General features: G+C 42.7%; 1 protein-coding gene across 2 annotated transcripts in view; it reads right to left on the reverse strand.

The window, feature by feature from the left end:
- Nucleotides 1-19,760: 19,760 nt before the first annotated feature.
- The window catches only part of KCNG3 (potassium voltage-gated channel modifier subfamily G member 3), a 57,448-nt gene continuing 56,568 nt past the window's right edge, over nucleotides 19,761-20,640 (reverse strand). For both annotated transcript variants that reach the window (XM_062210193.1, XM_062210192.1), the window contains exon 2: nucleotides 19,761-20,406. In XM_062210193.1, the coding sequence (XP_062066177.1) occupies nucleotides 19,761-20,406 (646 nt within the window). The remainder of the gene's footprint in view (nucleotides 20,407-20,640) is intronic.

Consider the following 20,640-nt stretch of genomic DNA (forward strand, 5'->3'; position numbering starts at 1 on the left):
GATGAAAAGCAAATCCCGTAGCTTAGAAATCATCACTCTGATTAACAGCACATAAGTGTTACCTGACTGATGCACTTCTACCTTAAACACAATTATCGCACATTTCTTGGGATTTCCCACTGGGTTTTTAGTTTGTGCCCAGATCTTTAATAGCAGTTAATCAAAGGGAACCTTGCCTCTCATGTCAATCAGGGAGACCCTGGGGGGAAGTGTCAGGACCTGGCTCAACAGCTGCCCTGGAAGGCACTTGGCTCTCTGAACTCAGAAGTCCCAGTGTCCACTCCTGAAGGGCTGGTTTTCACTCTCCAGCCCAGGGCCAGGGCCTCTGCCTGCAGGAAACCCTGTCTGGCACTGCCGACCTGCTTCTGGGGGATGCATCCACTGTGCTGTTGGCAGTGTAAGACAAGGCACCTCTGGGTGGTGGGGTGGAAACACCACCCACAGCGAGGGTCCCAGGAGACAGTGGCTCTGTGGCAGGGCCACTGTAGTGTAAGAAGGTCACCTCTGGAATCACTCCCTCCAGGAAGTGGAGATAGTAGGTGAGTGTGGTGTGGACAGGGATGGGAAGAGAACGACTGGGGATGAAGGGGGCAGTGGGGAGGGTCATGTGGCCTTTGTACTAGAACCGAAAGGGTCTCGCAGAAATGTCTGTCATTGAGAATATAAATGCAAGCAAGCAGCAGCTCTCAGAAGGTGCTGTTCTAAGACTGCTGGTCCCACTCTTTGTATGTTGGGTGCCCGTGGTACAGACGACCATCCCCCACACGCTGACTTCATACAGATCCCTTATGTCCTTACTATAGAGAAGAGGAGCCAAAGGGAGGGGAAAAATACAAAAGCAGGTCAGAGGAGGGTCACACGATCACTGCACGGCCACAGAATGCACAGAAACGCCTCTAGAGCCAGCAGACACCGTTGTGTTCCATCCACCAGCAGTTTGTTGCAAAGGGAAGTTTTGGTTGCAAGCAAAAGGGAAGTAAGTCCCCCGAATGGACTTCACCAATTAATGGAGTCAGCTCAACAGATTAACATACATGGAGTATCGGTTGTGGGTGGCCCAAAGTCAAAATTTATTAGCTAACCAAATATTCAGGCTATACAGTATTTTTATGTGCATATAACATATTTATATCATAACAAAGTTAACTTTTTATAAAATACTATTTCCTTAAGGACTGAATATGCTTAAAAAGCTTTAGCCACAAATTAATAAAATGCTTGATACACATTTTCAGGAACTATTAAAGACTGGACATAAATACATAAATAACATGACCTGGTAAGAAAAGCTATGAGCCAAATGACTTATACTTTACTAATCTCATATTAAAGCAGAAAACAAAATTATGTCACATAAATTGAACAGATTTTAAGAATCTTTTTATTAGAAGATAAAAGCTATGTCCACTTAAACCATCATTCCCAGAAGAGCTACCCAACAATCTAGTCCCTTAAATTCCAAGCTTTAATACCATCTTTATTGTCCAAATGACCTTCCCTGTGGGTTGACACAGTACATCTGGTCCTTCCGTGACATATGCAGTGGCCATTAATGATGACAATTAGCAGTAATTATTTATACATACAGGAACTAGTGGAAAGACCTCACATATATGAATCATTATTACTGCCACTGAGAACAGGGTCAATGGGACAACAGTTCCCACCAACAACATGTGTGATCTGTTCCATGTCTTGCTCTCTTTGGCAATAAAGGTGGACACCATATTTTTTTTTCTGAAACATTTTTCATGTTGAAAATACTTTTTATCCAGGTTCAGACTGTTAGTAATAAGGAGACATTTCATCTCTTTTACTTGCATGGACTTTAACAGGTCCACGTTTACCAGGTGCACAGAAAGAATAACAGGAAAGACCATTTGACCACAGATGGGTGGCAAGACAGAAGTGCTCTATTTTAAGGCAAATATCTTTATCACATGCATACATAGCAATTTACCCATTAATGAACTTTATCGGATGACAGTACCAAACAAGAAACTGAGGTATAACCTTATTCAATATAAATACAAGTGTCACTGAGCATAAAGACATTCTCAACATACTTAACATTTTACCCATAACTACATAGAGAACTCTTCTCAAAGTTCTGATGGCCAGAAATCTCCCAAGATTCTAAATTCTAGAAAAATACTAGATATTAAATACTCTAATACCTTTGCGATAAGGCTCTCTACATAAGGCTATCTTTAATTTAAGGCTACTTCATCTTAGTATCTGAAAAATAGCAAAAATATGCACCAAGATTCAAGCTATTCTGAAGTAAAGAGAAAGGTCTTGGTCTTCCAAGGGGCGGTGAGGTGATCAGTTTATTGATCAAAATTGAACGTGAGGAGCTGGCATTATAGTGCAGTAAGTTAAGCCACCACTTGCCACACCAGCATTCCCTGTGCGAGTGCTGATTCGAGTCTCTCCTGCTCTGTTTCCAATCTAGCTCCCTGCTAATGTGTCTGGGAAAGTGGCAGATGGTGACCCAACTGCTTGAGCCCCTGCTACCCACGTGGGAGAACTGAATGGGGTTCCAGGCTCTTGGCTTCTGCCTGGCTCAACCCTGACTATTGTGGTCATTTGGGGAACAAACCATGGATGGTGGATCTCTCCCCACTTCCCCCTCCCACCCACTATCTCCCTTTGCCTTTCAAAAAGTAAAAAAATCTTAAAACAAAAAATTAAATGAGCCAAAAAAATTAAATCACATCAAATAAAAAATTTTCCTGTCATTTTTAACATAAAACTGATTTTATTAAATAGTTGTATGTATGAGGTACCTTTTCATGCAAAACATACATTTACTTTTATATAAATAACTTAAACAGAATATAATCCACAATGTGGTATTCATAATATACTTTTAAAATCTACACTGTGTGACATTTACAAAAGTAGATCTATTACTAACTTTCAAGTTAGAAATGGCCTAACAGTTTCTTTGGAGATTTCCAGTCAATGGCTTTCTAAAATGAAGGGCACAAATCCAAGTCATAGGCCATTTGGTGTATTAATGTGCAAGTCATCAGTTTTGGGCCCTGAAAGTGAAAAATGATTGATATAACATAAAGTAGAAGAAGTACATCTCAGATTTCTGTTATGGACCAATGACTTACAATGTCTAAGTAGTCTTAATTATTTAATAGTGTGATGCAATGACTTTCAGTGAAAAAAACCAATTACTAACTGTACTCATGTTCAAAATGTTTTCCTTAAAATGAAAATAGTATTCATTATGCCCACTCAGGTAATGTAATGACATTTGACAACCACTGCACTAATTTCCTCTCCCAAACTCTCAGTGGCATTAAGAGGGGGAAAAAAAAATTACAATTATTTTCACCTTATAATGCAATCAAGTACTCCAGAAAAATATTGTTCTAAGGGGAAATTTGGCAGGAACTGCTTATTAAGTTCGCAAATTAGATCAAAGTAAGAGAAGCAGAACAGGATTCAAAAGATTAAAACTACCTAGCTGAATAAATAATAATAACAACAAACCTTAAAATAACACTGAGTAACCAGAAAGATCTACAAACCAAATTCGGCCTCCACAGCAACGCCGAGCATCGTGGGGCACGAAGGACCCTCAGGTGTTCCCTGTCACCTACGTTACAGAGTTGCTCCTCTGCACAGTCTAAGGCTCAGTGCGAGGGGAGAGGAGCAACGCGGTGCAAATACTAAGGGCTTGTTTAGCTGAAGAGATTTAGAAACCTGCTTACTTAGTTTATGGCCAAACAAGCCACTGACTTCAACTCAAACACTTGAGCTTCTAGAAACGGCCACAAACAGAAACAGCTTCTGCCCACGGAACGATTCACTCTCAGAACTGTGGCCAATCACAACAGCAATGTGAGTTGTGAGCAAAGCTCATTTTCTGCTCTTGAATATGCCAGACAAGACAATCACTCTAACACCCAAGAACCTGGGACTTCCCGTGTATTATGTGCAGTCCACAGATGTCACTGACATGGTGGACCAGGGGTGAAGGTCTGTGCAAAGTCTCTGGGACCAATTATGGCACCTCCTACACCTTCTTCCCGGAGTAACTGCCCTGTCCATACTAATCTCTCCTCACCCCAAAAAGATTGCTTCCCTTGGCTGGCTCACTTGGCTAATCTTCCGCCTGCAGTGCCAGCACCCTGGGTTCTAGTCCCAGTCGGGGCGCCAGATTCTGTCCCGGTTGCTCCTCCTCCAGTCCAGCTCTCTGCTGTGGCCTGGGAGTGCAGTGGAGGATGGCCCAAGTCCTTGGGCCTTGCACCCCTATGGGAGACCAGGAGAAGTACCTGGCTCCTGGCTTCAGATCAGCACACCACGCCAGCCATAGCAGCCATTTGGGGAGTTAACCAACCAACCAACCTTTCTCTGTTTCTCTCTCACTGTCTAACTCTGCCTATCAAAAAAAAAAAAAAAAAAAAAAAAAAAGATTGCTTCCCCTAAGCAAGGGGGCCTAGTCTGGAAAACTCTTCCCCAACCCAGGTGACAGGCTAAGCTGACACCACATTGGAACCTTAAAGAGGAAGTAGAAAGTCAACAAGAGGGCCCCCAGTGGAGAAGAGAGAAGCAGCAGCAGAAGAGAGAGGGCCATGTGGGTGAGAGTGACACCAATCCAGATGCTAGGCCCGGAGAGGCAGGCAGGATAACGCCCAGAAAAGCCAGACTCAGCCAGGCACCTGTTGTGTCCTTACAGCAAACACTGCATTACCTCCAGTGACCTCAGCATTTCCCTGTAACGAGTGAGCCTATAAACACCGGGAGGAAGATATATTTTTAAGGGATCTGCTGGCTGCAGTTTTTTTTCCTCTAGGCAAATTTTATTAGAATGACCAAATAAGGTCAAGGATTTATTTTCAGAATACTTAAAAGCATTGTGCAAAAATAAAAGAATTATAAAATATTGGTACATTATTTTTAATGGAAAAAGTATGAATAATTTTCATTATGCCATAAATTTTAGGAAATGTAGCCTATTCAAGCGTTTAATGAGTTGTAATTGAGGATCCTCCTGGTCTGGGAATCAGTTCCTATGAATGGTACTGAATACATTTATTTTACACTGACAGAAAAGTTCACCTGTCTGAAAGCTTTTTGACCTCAACATTTTAATAAATACGCAACATTAAAAATGTAGGGTGCCCCAAATCTTGGCTTGTAACTGCATTAGATTTGATATCTACATTTGCACTGAATATTATTAACGTCTGCCTAGCACATCCACAAGATTTATTTAAAATGTAGCCATCAACCAAAGCCCTTTGAGGCAAATGTACGTAATTAGAGCTCTCAGTATTCACTCAAATGCTGCATTAGCAACATAACTCATGAAATGCCAGTAGGGATCCATCCATTAGAAATTAGTCGAACAGGAAAACTTGGAAGTGGTCTTCTAACCATTTGGAGAAGTGTTAGCTGTACATAATATTGAGCTTTTTCCCTCCACTTATTTTACTGACATGGTTTCCTAAGGGAGTTTCAGAATGATTATATCCATGATGATGCATTACATGAAAAGATCTGAGCTTAGCATTTGTGTACAGGATCCTCTGGTTAAACTAAAGAAAAGGTCTTGAGAGAACAGATGGGTTTTTCCTTGTACAAGGATCTCTCAGAATATTTGCCAGAGTGAGGCCAGCTGATGGTCATCTCTGTGTACAGGGCCCACCCAGTACAGCAGCAACACTGGTTAAGCAAATATCCTCACTATGTGGACACAAAGGATTAAAACAAATTTTTCCAGGGCAATGCTAAGGGGAAATGATGCAGCAATGATCCAGTCTTGTGTCTGAGATACCTTCTTCCCCCTTCACCTGGTAATTCAGTGGAGCTTGCACCTCCTCTATGTATTCTGGAGCCATGTATAACACTTAACCACTGCTAGGAAAGCCAATCCCAGGAAGCCCAGACAGGCTCCCTGCTTCTCAAGCCCTTCTACTGAGTTATCACCATGAGAACTGACCTAATGTGAACCATTCAGGGAGATGGAGGTGCCTCCCTCCACATTCTCTGGCCTTCTCCCAGGACTCCCTGGAATATATGAATTTGAAAAGCATAAAGTCAGGTAATAAGGAAGCATTAAAACAAACCAGACGACAGAAGCAAATCATCTTATATCTCTGTGTCTATATCTGTAGACAAGTGAACACAAACGCAATTAACTTGGGTTAATGAAAAGAATCAGTTTAATAGGCTTAGGAATCATCAAATATATATCAATTGGAGAGCTGTTTAAAAACTATCAACAAGGGGCTGGCATTGTGGCACAGCAGGGTAAGCCACTGCCTATGACACTGGCCTCTGTTCCACTTCCAGTGTAGCTCCCTGCCGCTGCACCTGGGAAAATGGCAGAAGATGGCCCAAGTATCTGGGCCTCTGCCACTCATGTGGGAGACTGGGATGGAACTCCTGGCTCCTCGATCTGGCCTGTACCAGCTCCAATCATTGTGATTATTTGGGGAGTGAACCAGCAGATGGAAGAACTCTCTCTCCCTCTCTCTCTGTCTCCATCTCTGCCTTTCAAATAAATAAATCTTTATTTAAAAAAATTAAAAACCATCAACAAGTAATTCTATGTCTTCAATTTGATTAATATCTTGTAGATATAAAAATTCACTTCAATTAAATATATTTTTTTCCTGACATGGTACAATTTAACTTACAACAAATCAGTGTTTCTCTTGATGAAAACATAGTTAGAATCCAACATCCTTCCATGATAAAGCACTTAACAATGGCACTGTGGCCTAACAGGTTAAGCTGCTACCTATGGTGCTGGCATCCTAAATGGAGTCCTGGCTGCTCCACTTCTGACTCAACTCTCTGCCTCTGCCTCTGCCTCTCTGTAACTCTGCCTTTCAAATAAGTAAATAAATATTTACACGCACACACACACACACGGGAACTCTCAATCTGATAAAAGGCATCTATGGAAAAACGCACAGCTAACATCAAACTTAACGGTAAAAGACTGGAAGCTTTTCCCCTAAGAGCAGGAGTAAATCCAGGGTGTCCACTCTTAACCCCTTCTATTTGACATTGTACTAGATGTTTTAACTAGATGTTTTAGCTATAGAAAGAAACGGTATCCAGATTGGGAAGGAAGAAGTAAAATTATCTGTTTGCAGACAACGTGGCCTTATTAGAAACTTCTAGAGAATGGGCCGGCGCCGTGGCTCAACAGGCTAATCCTCCGCCTTGCAGCGCCGGCACACCGGGTTCTAGTCCCGGTTGGGGCACCGATCCTGTCCCAGTTGCCCCTCTTCCAGGCCAGCTCTCTGCTATGGCCAGGGAGTGCAGTGGAGGATGGCCCAAGTGTTTGGGAATGCTTTAAAACCTACTGGAGTTAATAAACAACTTCAGCACAGTTGGAGGGCAGATGATCAGAATACAACATCAGCTCTAGTTTTATACACTAAGAATGAACAATTGGAAAATGAAATTAAGAAACAATTCTACTTACAATAGTATCAAAGCACTTAGAAACAAACCAAACCCAATTAGCATAAGACTTGTATGCTGAAAACTATAAAACATTGTTGAGAGAAATTAAAGAAGACCTAAATAAATGAAGATATCCCATGCTCATGGATTGGAAGACTTAATATTGCTGTGATACTCTAATGATCTACAGATTCAATGTAATCCCTACCGAAATTCCAACTGCCTTATCTTTGCAGAAACTGGACACAATAATACTGAAATCCATGTGGAAAGGCAAAGGACTCTACATATAAAATATCTTTAAAAAAAGGAGAAGAGCCCACACTTCCTGATTTCCAAACTTGAGACAAAGTTATAATCTTCTGTGTGGTTCTAGCATAAGAACAGATGATAGATATACTTATCTATGCTAAATAAGCATAGGAGCCAACACTGTGTCTCAGTGAGTTAAGCTGCTGCTTGTGACACCAGCATCCTGACTGCTCCACTTTCAGTACAATATCCTGCTAATGCACCTTGTGAAGCAGCAAAAGATGGTCCAATTGTGCCCCTGCCACCCATGTGGGAGACCAGGATGGATGGAGTTCTAGGTTCAGCTGTTACGGGTATTTGTGAAGCAGAGGATGGACGATCTCTCCCTCTTTGCCTTTCCCTCCCTCCTTGCCCCAACCCTCTCTCTGTCACTCTACCTTTCAAATAAATCCTCTAAAAAGACAGCACACCAAAAGTTCAAGAGATGAGAAAAAACAAATCAGATTACATCAAAATTTAAAACCATTTCCCGCAAATAATAACACTAACAGGGAAAAGACAACCCTCTGAATTAGCATATTTATAAATCACCATAATGACTGTCTATAATTTTATGTTACTTGGCATCCTTTTTTTAAAGATTTATTTATTTGAAAGTCTGAGATACACACAAAGAGAAGAGGAGGCAGAGAGAGAGAGAGAGAGAGAGAGAGAGAGAGGTCTTCCATCCGCTGGTTCACTCCCAATTGGCCGTAACAGCCAGAGCTGCACCGATCCGAAGGCAGGAGCCAGGAGCTACTTCCGGGTCTCCTGTGTGGGAGCAGGGGCCCAAGGACTTGAGGCATCCTCTACTGCTTTCCCAGACCATAGCAGAGAGCTGGATCAGAAGTGGAGCAGCCAGGACTTGAACCAGCACCCATATGGGATGCCAGCACTGCAGCCGGTGACCTTACCCGCTATGCCACGGCACCCACCCTACTTGGCATCCTTTTTTTTTTTTTTTTTTGACAGGCAGCGTGGATAGTGAGAGAGAGAGAGACAGAGAGAAAGGTCTTCCTTTTTGCCGTTGGTTCACCCTCCAATGGCCACTGTGGCCAGCACATCTCGCTGATCTGAAGCCAGGAGCCAGGTGCTTCCCCTGGTCTCATGCGGGTGCAGGGCCCAAGCACTTGGGCCATCCTCCACTGCCTTCCCGGGCCATAGCAGAGAGCTGGCCTGGAAGAGGGGCAACCGGGATAGAATCCGACGCCCCAACCGGAACTAGAACCCAGTGTGCCGGCGCCACAAGGCGGAGGATTAGCCTGTTAAGCCACGGCGCCGGCCTTGGCATCCATTTTTAAATGTAAGTTTAGCTTTCTCACACCTGAAGTAGGACCCAGCCAGCCCTAACAGTTTCCAGTACTCTACCCACCCAAACTGCTGGGGCTGGAGCCGCTGGCTAGAGATAAAGACCCTGAGGCATCTCTCCCGCCTAGCAGGCTGGGCTTCCCACTTTGCACCACTTCTTTAAAGGCTTCACATAGCCATCTGCCCACTAATCTAAAATGAGGACTTCTCCATCACAGTGAGGTCTCCAGGAATGAAGTCCTGCTTGCTTTAAACTCACCAATTACTGAGCCCCTCCGGAGATAGATAATGTCCTAGACCCACAGGTCCTACCCCATCTCTGCCTGCACTCTCTGATCTCCAGGTGTGCCCTCCAAGTGTGCAGTATACAAGCCCCCAGGGTCTACAAGTACTAAACAGACGCAAGCAAACAAAAACTTCTGATTTAGAGGCAAATAGAACCTGACTCTAAATCAGAAAACTTAATTGTAGCTTAGATAGCACCTTTCTTAGCTCCTCTAATAATGACTCTGTCCTTTGTTCTAGACCCTGTCTAGCGCACTTGGGCCTCATTCCTTTGTAATCATAACCTCTACTCTACCACCAATGACTCTACTCCCAACCTGTGTGTACTGATGGTCCTCTTCCCCACTTAATGCTGTATAATTGTTCAGACCTGGTAAATGCCACTCTTAGGATCATTGGTTACTATCCTCACTCTGTCTTTTATGACCTTGTCTAAATATGATCAGAGTCGGCAAACTTGGAAGGCTTCCATAGCCTTGGCAACTCATGACGACAGCTTAGGGTGGTTACTGGCACCATAAACTAGAGTGTCAATTTGTTGGGTCAACAACAGGAGCCACTGTGCACTTGCTCCTCATGTGGGATCTCTGTCCTTAATGTGCTGTGCATTTTGATTTAATGCTATAACTAGTACTCAAACAGTATGTTTCACTTTGTGTTTCTATGTGGGTGTAAACTGTTGAAATCTTTATACTAAATTGATCTTCTGTATATAAAGAGAATTGAAAATGAATCTTGATGTGAATGGAAGGGGAGAGGGAGAGGGGAGGGTTGCGGGTGGGAGGGAAGTTATGGGAGGGGGAAGCCATTGTAATCCATAAGCTGTACACTGGAAATTTATATTCATTAAATAAAAGTTAAAAACAAAACAAAACAAAACACCTCTTAAATTTCCTCACTGTGGATGTGTCACTGAGCCTGTGCCTACAACCTGACCCCTGACAGGCAGCCCGAGGAGACTCATCCAGGTGCAATCTTGCTGATGGTCCATTACCAGGGCCTCTGAGGATACTGGGAACAGCAGCTATCGGCTGAGTTTATGACACTCACAGAATCTCACACAAAATAATCCTATGTTGTAGGGGTCTATGTTCACACAATAACTCAGACATGAATTTTCATAGCAACATTATTTGCGATAGCCAAAAATGGAAAGAACTCAAATGTCCATGAACAGATGAGTGAATAAACAAAATGTATTGTATCCACATGATTATTACTGAGCCATAAAAGGAAATGATGGACTGACAAATGCCACAACATGGATGAAAACATCACACTGAGAAAGAAGCCAGACACAAAATGCTGCATGCCACACAACTTCACATACACAATGTCCAGAAGAGGAAAATCCATTGAGACAGGAAGTAGATCAGTGGTTTCACAGGGATGGGTGGAGTGGGAATGGGGGGATAAAAGCTTATGGGGGTCCGGCGCTGCGGCACCCTGGGTTCTAGTCCTGGTTGGGGCGCCGGATTCTGTCCCGGTTGCTCCTCTTCTAGTCCAGCTCTCTGCTGTGGCCCGGGAGTACAGTGGAGGATTAGCCAAGTGAGCCACAGTGCCGGCCCTGATTTGGTTTTGAACCCCAAATAAGCATGCCCTTCTCAAGACATCTTACCCTTACACACGAAAAACAAAAAACAAAAAACAAAAAAAAAAAAAAAATTTACTTTAGGGGAATTTTAAAAAGGATTTGTTTTATTTATTTGAAAGACAGAGTTACAGAAACAGAAGGAGAGATGGTTCACTCCCCAGATGGCCTCAATGGCCAGGGTTGGGCCAGGCCAAAGCCAGGAGCTTTTTCAGGTCTCCCATGTAGGTGCAGGGGCCCAAGCACTTGGGCCATCTCTGCTGCTTTCCCAGGCACATTAGCAGGGAGATAGATCAGAAGTGAAGCAGCTGGAACTCAAATGGACACCCACACGCAATGCTACCACTGCTACACCACTTCGCCAGCCCCCAAGGGGAGGTTAATACCACAGAAGACTCACGGGTTAAGAGATTCCCCAGGGGCTGGCGCTGTGGCGCAGCGGGTTAACGCCCTGGCCTGAAGCACTGGCATCCCTTATGGGCGCCGGTTCGAGACCCGGCTGCTCTACTTCCAATCCAGCTTTCTGCTGTGGCCTGCAAAAGCAGAAGATGGCCCAAGAAGCTCCTGGCTCCTGGCTTCAGATCAGCGCAGTTCCGGCCATTGCAGCCAATTGGGGAGTGAACCATCGGATGGAAGACCTCTTTCTCTCTGTGCCTCTCCTCTCTCTGTTCAACTCTTTCAAATAAATAAATAAATCTTAAAAAAAAAAAAAAAAAAAAAAAAAAAAAAAGATTCCGCAGCTGAGTTCCTGCACAACCCATCACTGTGCATAGGAAATATAATGACATTTCCAGACTTTTCCCATAAAGATTTCTGGAGCCCTATTTATTACATAAAGTGGGATGCACCTAATTATTGTGTGCAGACCACAGTGCTCCTGACTCTGCCTTGCCCTGTAGCAAGCAACATACATAAATAAAAAAATGGATTTAATGAAATATACATATTCCCAGTTTCTATCAGATTTTTAAAAACTTGGCCAACTACAAATCTAATGAAAGGTTGTTTTCTTAAAATATTGTAAAGTAAATCATACAATGAAAGTGACCAAGATATATAATTCTTGTTTTAAATCTAGAATATTAATACAATTTGTATTATTTGTTTTTTAAAAAGCCTTTGAATAAAAAATTCTGATAAGAGGTTAAGTAATTTATCTCAAAGCAAAAAAAATCAAAGCTTTCCACTTCTGTCCTAGGAACAAAAAACAAACATTCATATGGACCTGAAGATTTACTATCAATTTTATGATTTTGCATTTTATTCTCAAGTGTTTCAGATGAAAGAGTAGTTATGGGGGCCAGCACTGTGGCGCAGGTTAATCCTCTGCCTGCGGCGCCAGCATCCTATATGGGCGCTGGTGCTAGTCTGGGCTGCTCCACTTTCAATCCAGCTCTCTGCTGTGGCCTGGGATGGCAGCAGAGGATGGCCCAAGTCCTTGGGCCCCTGCACCTGCATGGGAGACCAGGAAGAAGCTCCTGGCTTCTAGGTTTGGATTGGCGCAGCTCCAGTCGTTTCAGCCATTTGGGGAGTGAACCAACGGAAGAAAGACCTTTCTCTGTCTCTCCCTCTCACTGTCTGTAACTCTACATCTCAAATAAAATAAATTTAAGAAAAATCTAAAAAAAAAGAAAGAGTGGTTATGGTTCAAAAAGTTTAATATGTGTATCACAGGGTGGGCATTTGGCACAATGGCTAAAATGCCTGCATCCCATACTAGAGTTCCTGGGCTCAAGTCTCAGCTCTGCTTTAGATTCCAGCTTTGAAATAATGCATACCTTGGGAGGTAACAAGTGAGGGTTCAAGTACTTGAGTCCCTGCCACCCACGTGGACTCCTGGCTTCGGCCTGGCCCCAGCTCTGCTGTTCTGAGCAATTAGGGATAAAGTCAGTGAATGGAAGATTTCTTTCTCTTTACTTCTCTCTGCCTACCTCTCTGGGATTTTTGAATTAAAAAATAAAAATGGATTGTTTTAACTACGAAATAAACATTTCCCTTGTTTCAGAATTCAAAATTTGTACCTTACAAACACCACTCTCCACTAAGGCAGTAATGTCTCCTGTCTTCAGCACTGTGGAGGGGCATGAAATCCTATCATAGTTAAAAGCCTGAGCTTGTAATACAGTGAAAAAGCACTATGCAAATTTAACAAATCATTTTACATTAACAGAGAAAAAAACCTATCATTACTTATGCCTCCTTTCTTATAAAAAAAAAAAAGAAGAAGAAGAAGACAAAACAAATGAATAAAAAAAAGCCTTGTAACAATACACGCTACAAATGGTTTCCACTCCATCATGGGCAGAATTAGAGTTATTTCTAAACAACAGAAATAACTGAAGTCTCATGGGGGGACCTACCTAATACGAAATTATAAGACATTTTAATTTTGGTTTTAATAAACTGCTGCATAAATAAGCACACCAGAACACTACTTCAGACACAGATGACTTACTCCTGCTAGGTAAAAGTCAGATAACATTCCCTCTGGCTTTCTCTCCCTAAACATCATTTAGGTTTTGACTGTACTTGGTATGGTGCTGGTATTTTTTTTTTTTTTTTTTGACAGGCAGAGTAGATAGTGAGAGAGTGAGAGTATGAGAGAGTGAGAGAGAGAGAGAGAGAGAGAGAGAGAGAGAGAGAAAGGTCTTCCTTTGCCGTTGGTTCACCCTCCAATGGCCGCCGCGGCCGGCGCACCGCGCTGATCCGAAGGCAGGAGCCAGGTGCTTTTCCTGGTCTCCCATGCGGGTGCAGGGCCCAAGCACTTGGGCCATCCTCCACTGCACTCCCTGGCCACAGCAGAGAGCTGGCCTGGAAGAGGGGCAACCGGGACAGAATCCGGCGCCCCAACAGGGACTAGAACCTGGTGTGCCAGCGCCGCAAGGCAGAGGATTAGCCTGTTGAGCCACGGCACCGGCCGGTGCTCGTATTTTTAAACATAAATGACAGGGTGCCCATCCAAAGCTACTAAAAATTAACTATGCACAAATACAGATTATTAAGCTCAATTCCCTAAGCAAATAATAGTAGACTAACAATTGACTGTATGCTAATGATCACAAGTTTCAGCATTTACTGGAAACGTCTGGGAGAGCCGGAAAAACACGAAAGATTAGGACAAAGTCAATCATGGAATGGGCAACGTGATCACGCTTCCTGATCACAGGTCACAGAAGACTCCTCAGCAAATTATTACTGTGAGAGGCAGCCCTGATATGCCCATCCTCTGAGTGCAGCCGGGCTCCAGGAAGGCAGAAAGCACAACACCAGATGACAACACGCCAGACAGAGAAGTGCACACAACCTTCCTTAACCAAAACAGAACTTTTCCAGAACATTCCATGAAAGCTTCAATCCATGTTACTTCCTACTCAGCTATGACATTTCTCAAGCCTGGCTCTTCTATGTAATGCAACGATAACTGTGAAATGCCAGTACTTATTGTGCAAACGTGAATTGATACCTGGATGCAATTTAAAAAAAAAAATAGTTGAACATCTGAGTTCCCTACACACCTGTCTGATGTCCTCCTTCTAGACACCCAAGGCTTCTAGATTCAACATTTGTTTTTTAATCAGCCCTTAAAGAAGTGGACCAAAGCACCAAAGGGAATATTTTTTTAAAAGAAATCTTTCAAGCCTTGTGATGTTACCAAAAAAAGAATATCCAAAGAGTACTGAACCAAAAGTCTGGAAATCCGGTTTCTGGAGATGTAAATCTCACACTAGAGTGACCGTGACTAAATCAAACCTAAGAGGAGCAGAGTCCCCTGGCTGCTAACATCTGGATGGGACAATGGGTGTGCAACAGGACGATGGAGACCAGAATATTGTCAGGACTCCATTAGTTCCACAGTTCTTAGGACACTGTAAGATACTAGACCATGTCTGAATGGGCTGTGCACTCACACCATAAAAGAACACAGGCTGACACAGTCAGAGGGCTTTGGAAATGCCCATCCAAGCTATTTGCCGGGCTTGGAGTTACAAAGCAAAAAGCAAAATTTGCCACCCAAATCTGAGACCTGAGACAGCTGGACAAAAGTTTAAGAGAGGAAATACTACACTTACTGAGAGCCACTGTAAAAGAATGTATTTTAACACTTTTGACAGGGGCAGTCATTGTGGCAAAATGAACTAGACTGCCACCTATAACGCTGGCAATCCTACATGGGCACCAGTTGGAATTCCAGCTTTTCCAGTTCTGATCCAACTTCCTGCTAATGCGCCTGGGAAAGCAGTGGAAGACAGCCTGAGCACTTTGGCTTCTGCCACCCATGTGGGAGACCCAGATGGAATTCCTGGTTTCTGGCTTTAGCCTGGCACAGTCCTGGCCATTTGTGGCCATTTGGGGAGTGAACCAGCAGATGGATGATCTCGCTCCCTCTCCCCTACAACCCTGTAATTCTGCCTTTCAAATAAAATGAATAAATCTTTAAAAAAAACAAAACAAAACAAAAAAACCTTACAAATGTGTCTTACAAGTAACTACTAAACCCCTAAACAAATGTAACTATTTAGATCAACAATCTATAACAACAAAGCATGAAAAGAAACAATATATAAGTGGGGTTTTTATAATAGTATATCCCCTCTCAAATGTCATAACTTTGCTTTTCCAATCCCCAAAAATCCCATTTTGGAGAATACAAAATAAGTTACAGGGGCCAGTACTGTGGCGCCAGCATCCCATATGGGTGCCGGTTCTAGTCCTGGCTGCTCCTTTTCTGATTCAGCTCTCTGCTATGGCCTGGGAAAGCAGGCCCAAGTCCTTGGATCCCCTCACCCATGTGGGAGACTCAAATTCCTGGATCCTGGCTTCGGATCAGTGCGGCTCCAACCACTGAGGCCATTTGGGGAATGAACCAGCGGACAGAAGACATTTCTCTGTCTCTACCTCTCACTGTCTGTAATTCTGCCTCTCAAATAAATAAATAAAAAACCTTAAAAAATTAAAAAGTTACATACAATATCAAGTCATGTAAGCCCACACGTGGGAAAACCAAAGATTCAGCTTCCTCTTTCTACTTTGGGTATCCCAATTTCAGTAAAATCTCACTCACTGAGATCCTAATGAAAGACAAACACAGATCCTAATGAAACCATTACTGACACAAAGAATGAATTAGGAGAAACTGTCTAAAAGTACAACCAGTGGGGCAGGTGTTTGGCCTAGCAATAAAACACCCACATCAGGGGGCTGGCGCTGTGGCACAGCAGGTAAAGCCGCTGCCTGCAATGCCAGTATCCCACAATGGCGCCGGTTTGAGTCCCAGCTGCTCCACTTCCAATACAGCTCTCTGCTATGGCCTGGGAAAGCAGTAGAAGGTGGCCCAAGTCCTTGGAAGCCCCTGCACCCAAGTGGGAGATCCGGAAGAAGCTCCTGGCTCCTGGCTTTGGATCAGCTCAGCTCTGGCAGTGGCAGTCAGTTGGGGAGTGAACCAGCAGAATGGAAGACCTCTCTCTCTGGCTCTACCTCTATCTGTAACTCTGGCTTTCAAATAAATAAGTCTTTAAAACAAACAAACAAAAAAAACAAAAAACATCCACATGGGAATAGAAGGCAGTGGTGATGGCTCAATTAGATTCCTGCCATTCGAGGGCCGGTGCTGTGGCGCAGCGAGTAAAGCTGCCACCTGCAGTGCCAGCATCCCATATGGGCGCTGGTTTGAGTTTCGGCTGCTCTACTTCTGATCCAGCTCTCTGATCTGGCTGGGAAAGCAGAAGATGGCCCAAGCCCTTGGGCCCCTGCACAAGCATGGGAGACCCGGAAAAAGCTCCTGGCTTCTAGCTTTGGATCAGTGCAGCTCCAACCATTGTGGCCAATTGAGGAGTGAACCAACGGGTGGAAGACCTCACTCCCTCCCTCTCTGCCTCTCCTCTCTCTGTGTAACTCTGACTTTCAAATAAATAAATATTAACAACAACAACAACAAAAGATTCCTGCCATTCACGTGGGAGACTCAGATTGCGTTTCAGCTCCTGGCATTAGCCTTGCCCTAACTCCAGCTGCTGTGGGCATTTGGGAAGTGAACCAGCAAATTACGGTGCTCTATCTCTCAAGTAAATAAATTTTTAAAAACACACTGCTTTAGGGGCCAGTGTTGTGTCACAGTGGGTTATGCTGTAGCCTGTGATGCTGGCATCCCATTTGAGTGTTGGTTTGTGTCTTGGCTACTCCACTTCTGATCCAGCTTCCTGCCAATGTGCCTGGTAAAGCAGCAGAAGATGACCCAATATTTGGGTCCCTGCCACCCAAATGTGAGACGTGGATGAAGCCCCTGGCTCCTGTCTTTGGCCTGGCAGAACCCAGGTTGTTATAGCCATTTGAGGAGTGACAAGCGGATGGAAGATCTCTGTATCAGTATCTTTCAAAGAAATAAATAAATCATATATATACCGTTTTCTAAATAAAAATAAGTAACTTTTTAAAAAGCGGAAGAAAGAAATGCTATTTAATGACTTTTTGAAAGTGGCAACATTCAGGGACAGTTACAAGAAAATGTTTTTGTTCCTAAAGCTACAGCATCAGTGAAGACTAAACTGATTTTTTTTTTCACTTATGAATGAACTACTCTCATCCTCCTCCTTAGTATACAGGTAGCTGGACTGCCAATAGCAGTTCTGCAATGTGCTTCTTTAAAACTGGCCCTATATGAAGTCCGACAAAAGCAACAAAAGATTTCTCATGTGTTGCCTAAGGGCAGCTCAAAGTCGACAGATGTATTCCCACATGTGGCTATGCACTTACACACCTAGGTGTATGCTTCTTCTAGCCGCTTCTCGCATTAGTCTCCCCCTAAGACAGTCAAAAGTCTGTGCCCACACCTGTAACAGACCCTGTGGGGATATGAAGGCATGTGCATGAGAAAGGACCCCTGCTCTCAGGACAGTTACGATTCACTTTGGAGGATAAAGACATATTCACATGAAGAGTTCCCAGTCCTAGTAAAATTAACGGTTATCAAATTTTTATTAGCAATTTGGAGGTGCTACCATCTGCATATTATTTGCATGAATCACAAAGCCTTAATCCAAATAAGTAAGAAAAATAAATCCATGCCATTTAATTAAATTATATTAAAGTACAATAAATAACAGAATTTCTTTTTGACTATATGAAAAATAGCATAACAGTGGAAAGGAATGGGGAAAATGGAGTGAGATCTTTAATGGCCAAAATATCACATAAATGCTAGAAAGGAAATTAGGGAAAAGGAAATGGTTTTATTATTATCTCAGCAATGATAATGGCAAAGAAGCGAGGTACCCCAGGCTTTCCTGAAACCCCAGTGGTACATGAAGAATCACTGCTGGGCTGGGTTTTGGAGGTCCAGGCTTGAGCCTCAGGTCCCTCACGACTGTACCCTTCCTTGCCCTGCTTTTCTACCTGATAATAGTTGAGGTTTGAACTACAGGATGGCTAATATTCCTTTAATGAACACTTCTGGTAAGCTTTTTTTTGATAAATATGTCCAGGTCCCCCGTCCTACCCAACCCTTCCCAGCCCCTCTCTTATGTCCCTGATAAGTTACAGTGTGAGCTTTAAATGATTCATGAATCTGTAACTTTAACTCTTTTGTGTTTATATATGAGTTCTTTATAGCAACTGGCTGAAAAAGCAAAACTGTAGTTCCTACTGCTGAAATCAGCATGAAACAATCGCCAGTTTTATATTCTCTAGTCCTAACAGCCTAGCCAGATTAATACGGTATATTACTTGATATTCTGACAAGAAGGGGTCTGTTGTAGCTGTGATTCCGAATGGTGAAGATCAAATAATTACATCTTTGCTGCTTTTAGCTGCCTTAAAATTGACTTAGCTACACAGCAACTAAGAGTAAACCATATCTACTTCCTTTCTTAAAGATAATCTGGTGATAACACATAAGTATGACTTTGGTATCAAAAGGCTTTCATGTTGGATGTCTTATTAAACCCATTGTGTTGGGGGCAAAGTTAACAGAAAAAGATAAATATGGTTGTAATATTGAGTAATATCAAATTATTTCTATTTTCATTTTTATGTTAGAAATATTGTTTGGACATCTGAATGTCAGGACAATTATCACCTAATAAAGGCAATGAAGGCAAAAATTATCCAATAAAATGTTAAGTGACATGAAATTCTCTTGATTCTTAAATACTTTTCTGAGTCACTTCAGTAAAGAGATAAAAGAAATCCAAACTGGAAAGGAGAGAACGCACCCAAGCTTTCATGAAGCTGTATGAAAAGGTGAACAGGCACAAAAATAAAGCAGAGTCGAGAAGTACGCTGGGGAAGCTTTTCAAATAGCTTTGTCACTTGTGTCTAGCTCCATTATACAGTTTCAATTTTAGCCAACATTTTTAAGTATTTGTTAAACAGTTCCTGCGTGTGACATATGTTTCCAGAATACTTCTGACATTGATATGAGAAATTATAAAACATTTAGAAATGAAAATGTTGCTCTCAAAAAATAACACTGTAAGTTCCAAGTTTCTTCTGAATTCATAAGATGGAGAAACATTTGGAAAATAGTATCTTTCTGTTCTAAAATGTTCAAATAATGCACTTTAAAAAAAAATGTAATTGTTCAAGGGGAGGAGGAGCCAAGTCTAAACAAATGAGGTCCTCAAGTTTACTCTAGGGGTCGTTACTCTTCCTTTGCAGTCTCGATCCTAGTTACTCCATTAGAAGTAAACAGCTTTATCCCTTCAGCTGGGAAGGATAATTTTTGCCCTACCAAGATGATAACAATGCCACTGCAGTGCTCACCCAGCAAGAAACGCATGAATATGAAGTAGCATCAACTCTTTCTTATCAAACCCAGTGTATGCAAGGATTGATTTGCAATGCATTAATTCAGGAACTCTGCAGAGAGGCTCCTACTATATCTAGCTGATCTAAACTTGAGCTCATGATAACACTGCACAAAGCTATGGTAGATAAAAGTGATAGGTAATGCCAATAGAACAATTCCACTGACAACACAAACTCCTCCAAGGATTCTTCCAGGCACTGTGATAGGATACATATCTCCATAGCCAACTGTAGTCATAGAGATAATCACCCACCAGCAGGCAGCAGGGATGCTGGCGAAGTCCTTGTTGGATGTTTCCAGGTCCAAACCATGTTCAAGAAGCTGAGAAAGTGCACTAAAGATTGCCATGGCAACACAAATGAAGACAAGTAACATAACCATCTCCCGGTAACATCGTTTGAGAGTCAAACCAAGTGTCTGAAGACCAATGAAGTGACGGGCAAGCTTAATCACCCAAAAAATCCTCATCATTCTAAGCACCCTCAGGGTGACACCAGCCCTCTGGAGTTGAGAGTTCTCGCCTGTGAACACTGTCATCAGCACGGAGATGTAATACGGCGTGATCGCCAGCAAATCAATGATGTTCAGGGGTCTCTTGACAAACTCACACTTGTTTTTGGAGACAAGGAACCTCACGATGCACTCCGCCGTGAACCAGCCTATGCAGATAGCTTCAATTACCCTGTCAAGGGAACAAAGGGAGGATTGATCATTTTATTTTCAAGCATTTTAACAGCTCTGAGATTTCTTCAGATAGTACTACATTCACACACCAATTCAGTTACTTTTCCAGAAAACATGAAGAACAGACAGCATTACCAACATCGTCAGACCCACCAGGACCAACAGAACAAGACGTTACAATTCGAATAAAAACTGAACCTGGAGTTCTTCTCATTTATATTACACTATACAT

This window comes from Lepus europaeus, chromosome 13 (genome assembly GCF_033115175.1).
Source record: "Lepus europaeus isolate LE1 chromosome 13, mLepTim1.pri, whole genome shotgun sequence".
Lineage (NCBI taxonomy): Eukaryota > Metazoa > Chordata > Mammalia > Lagomorpha > Leporidae > Lepus > Lepus europaeus.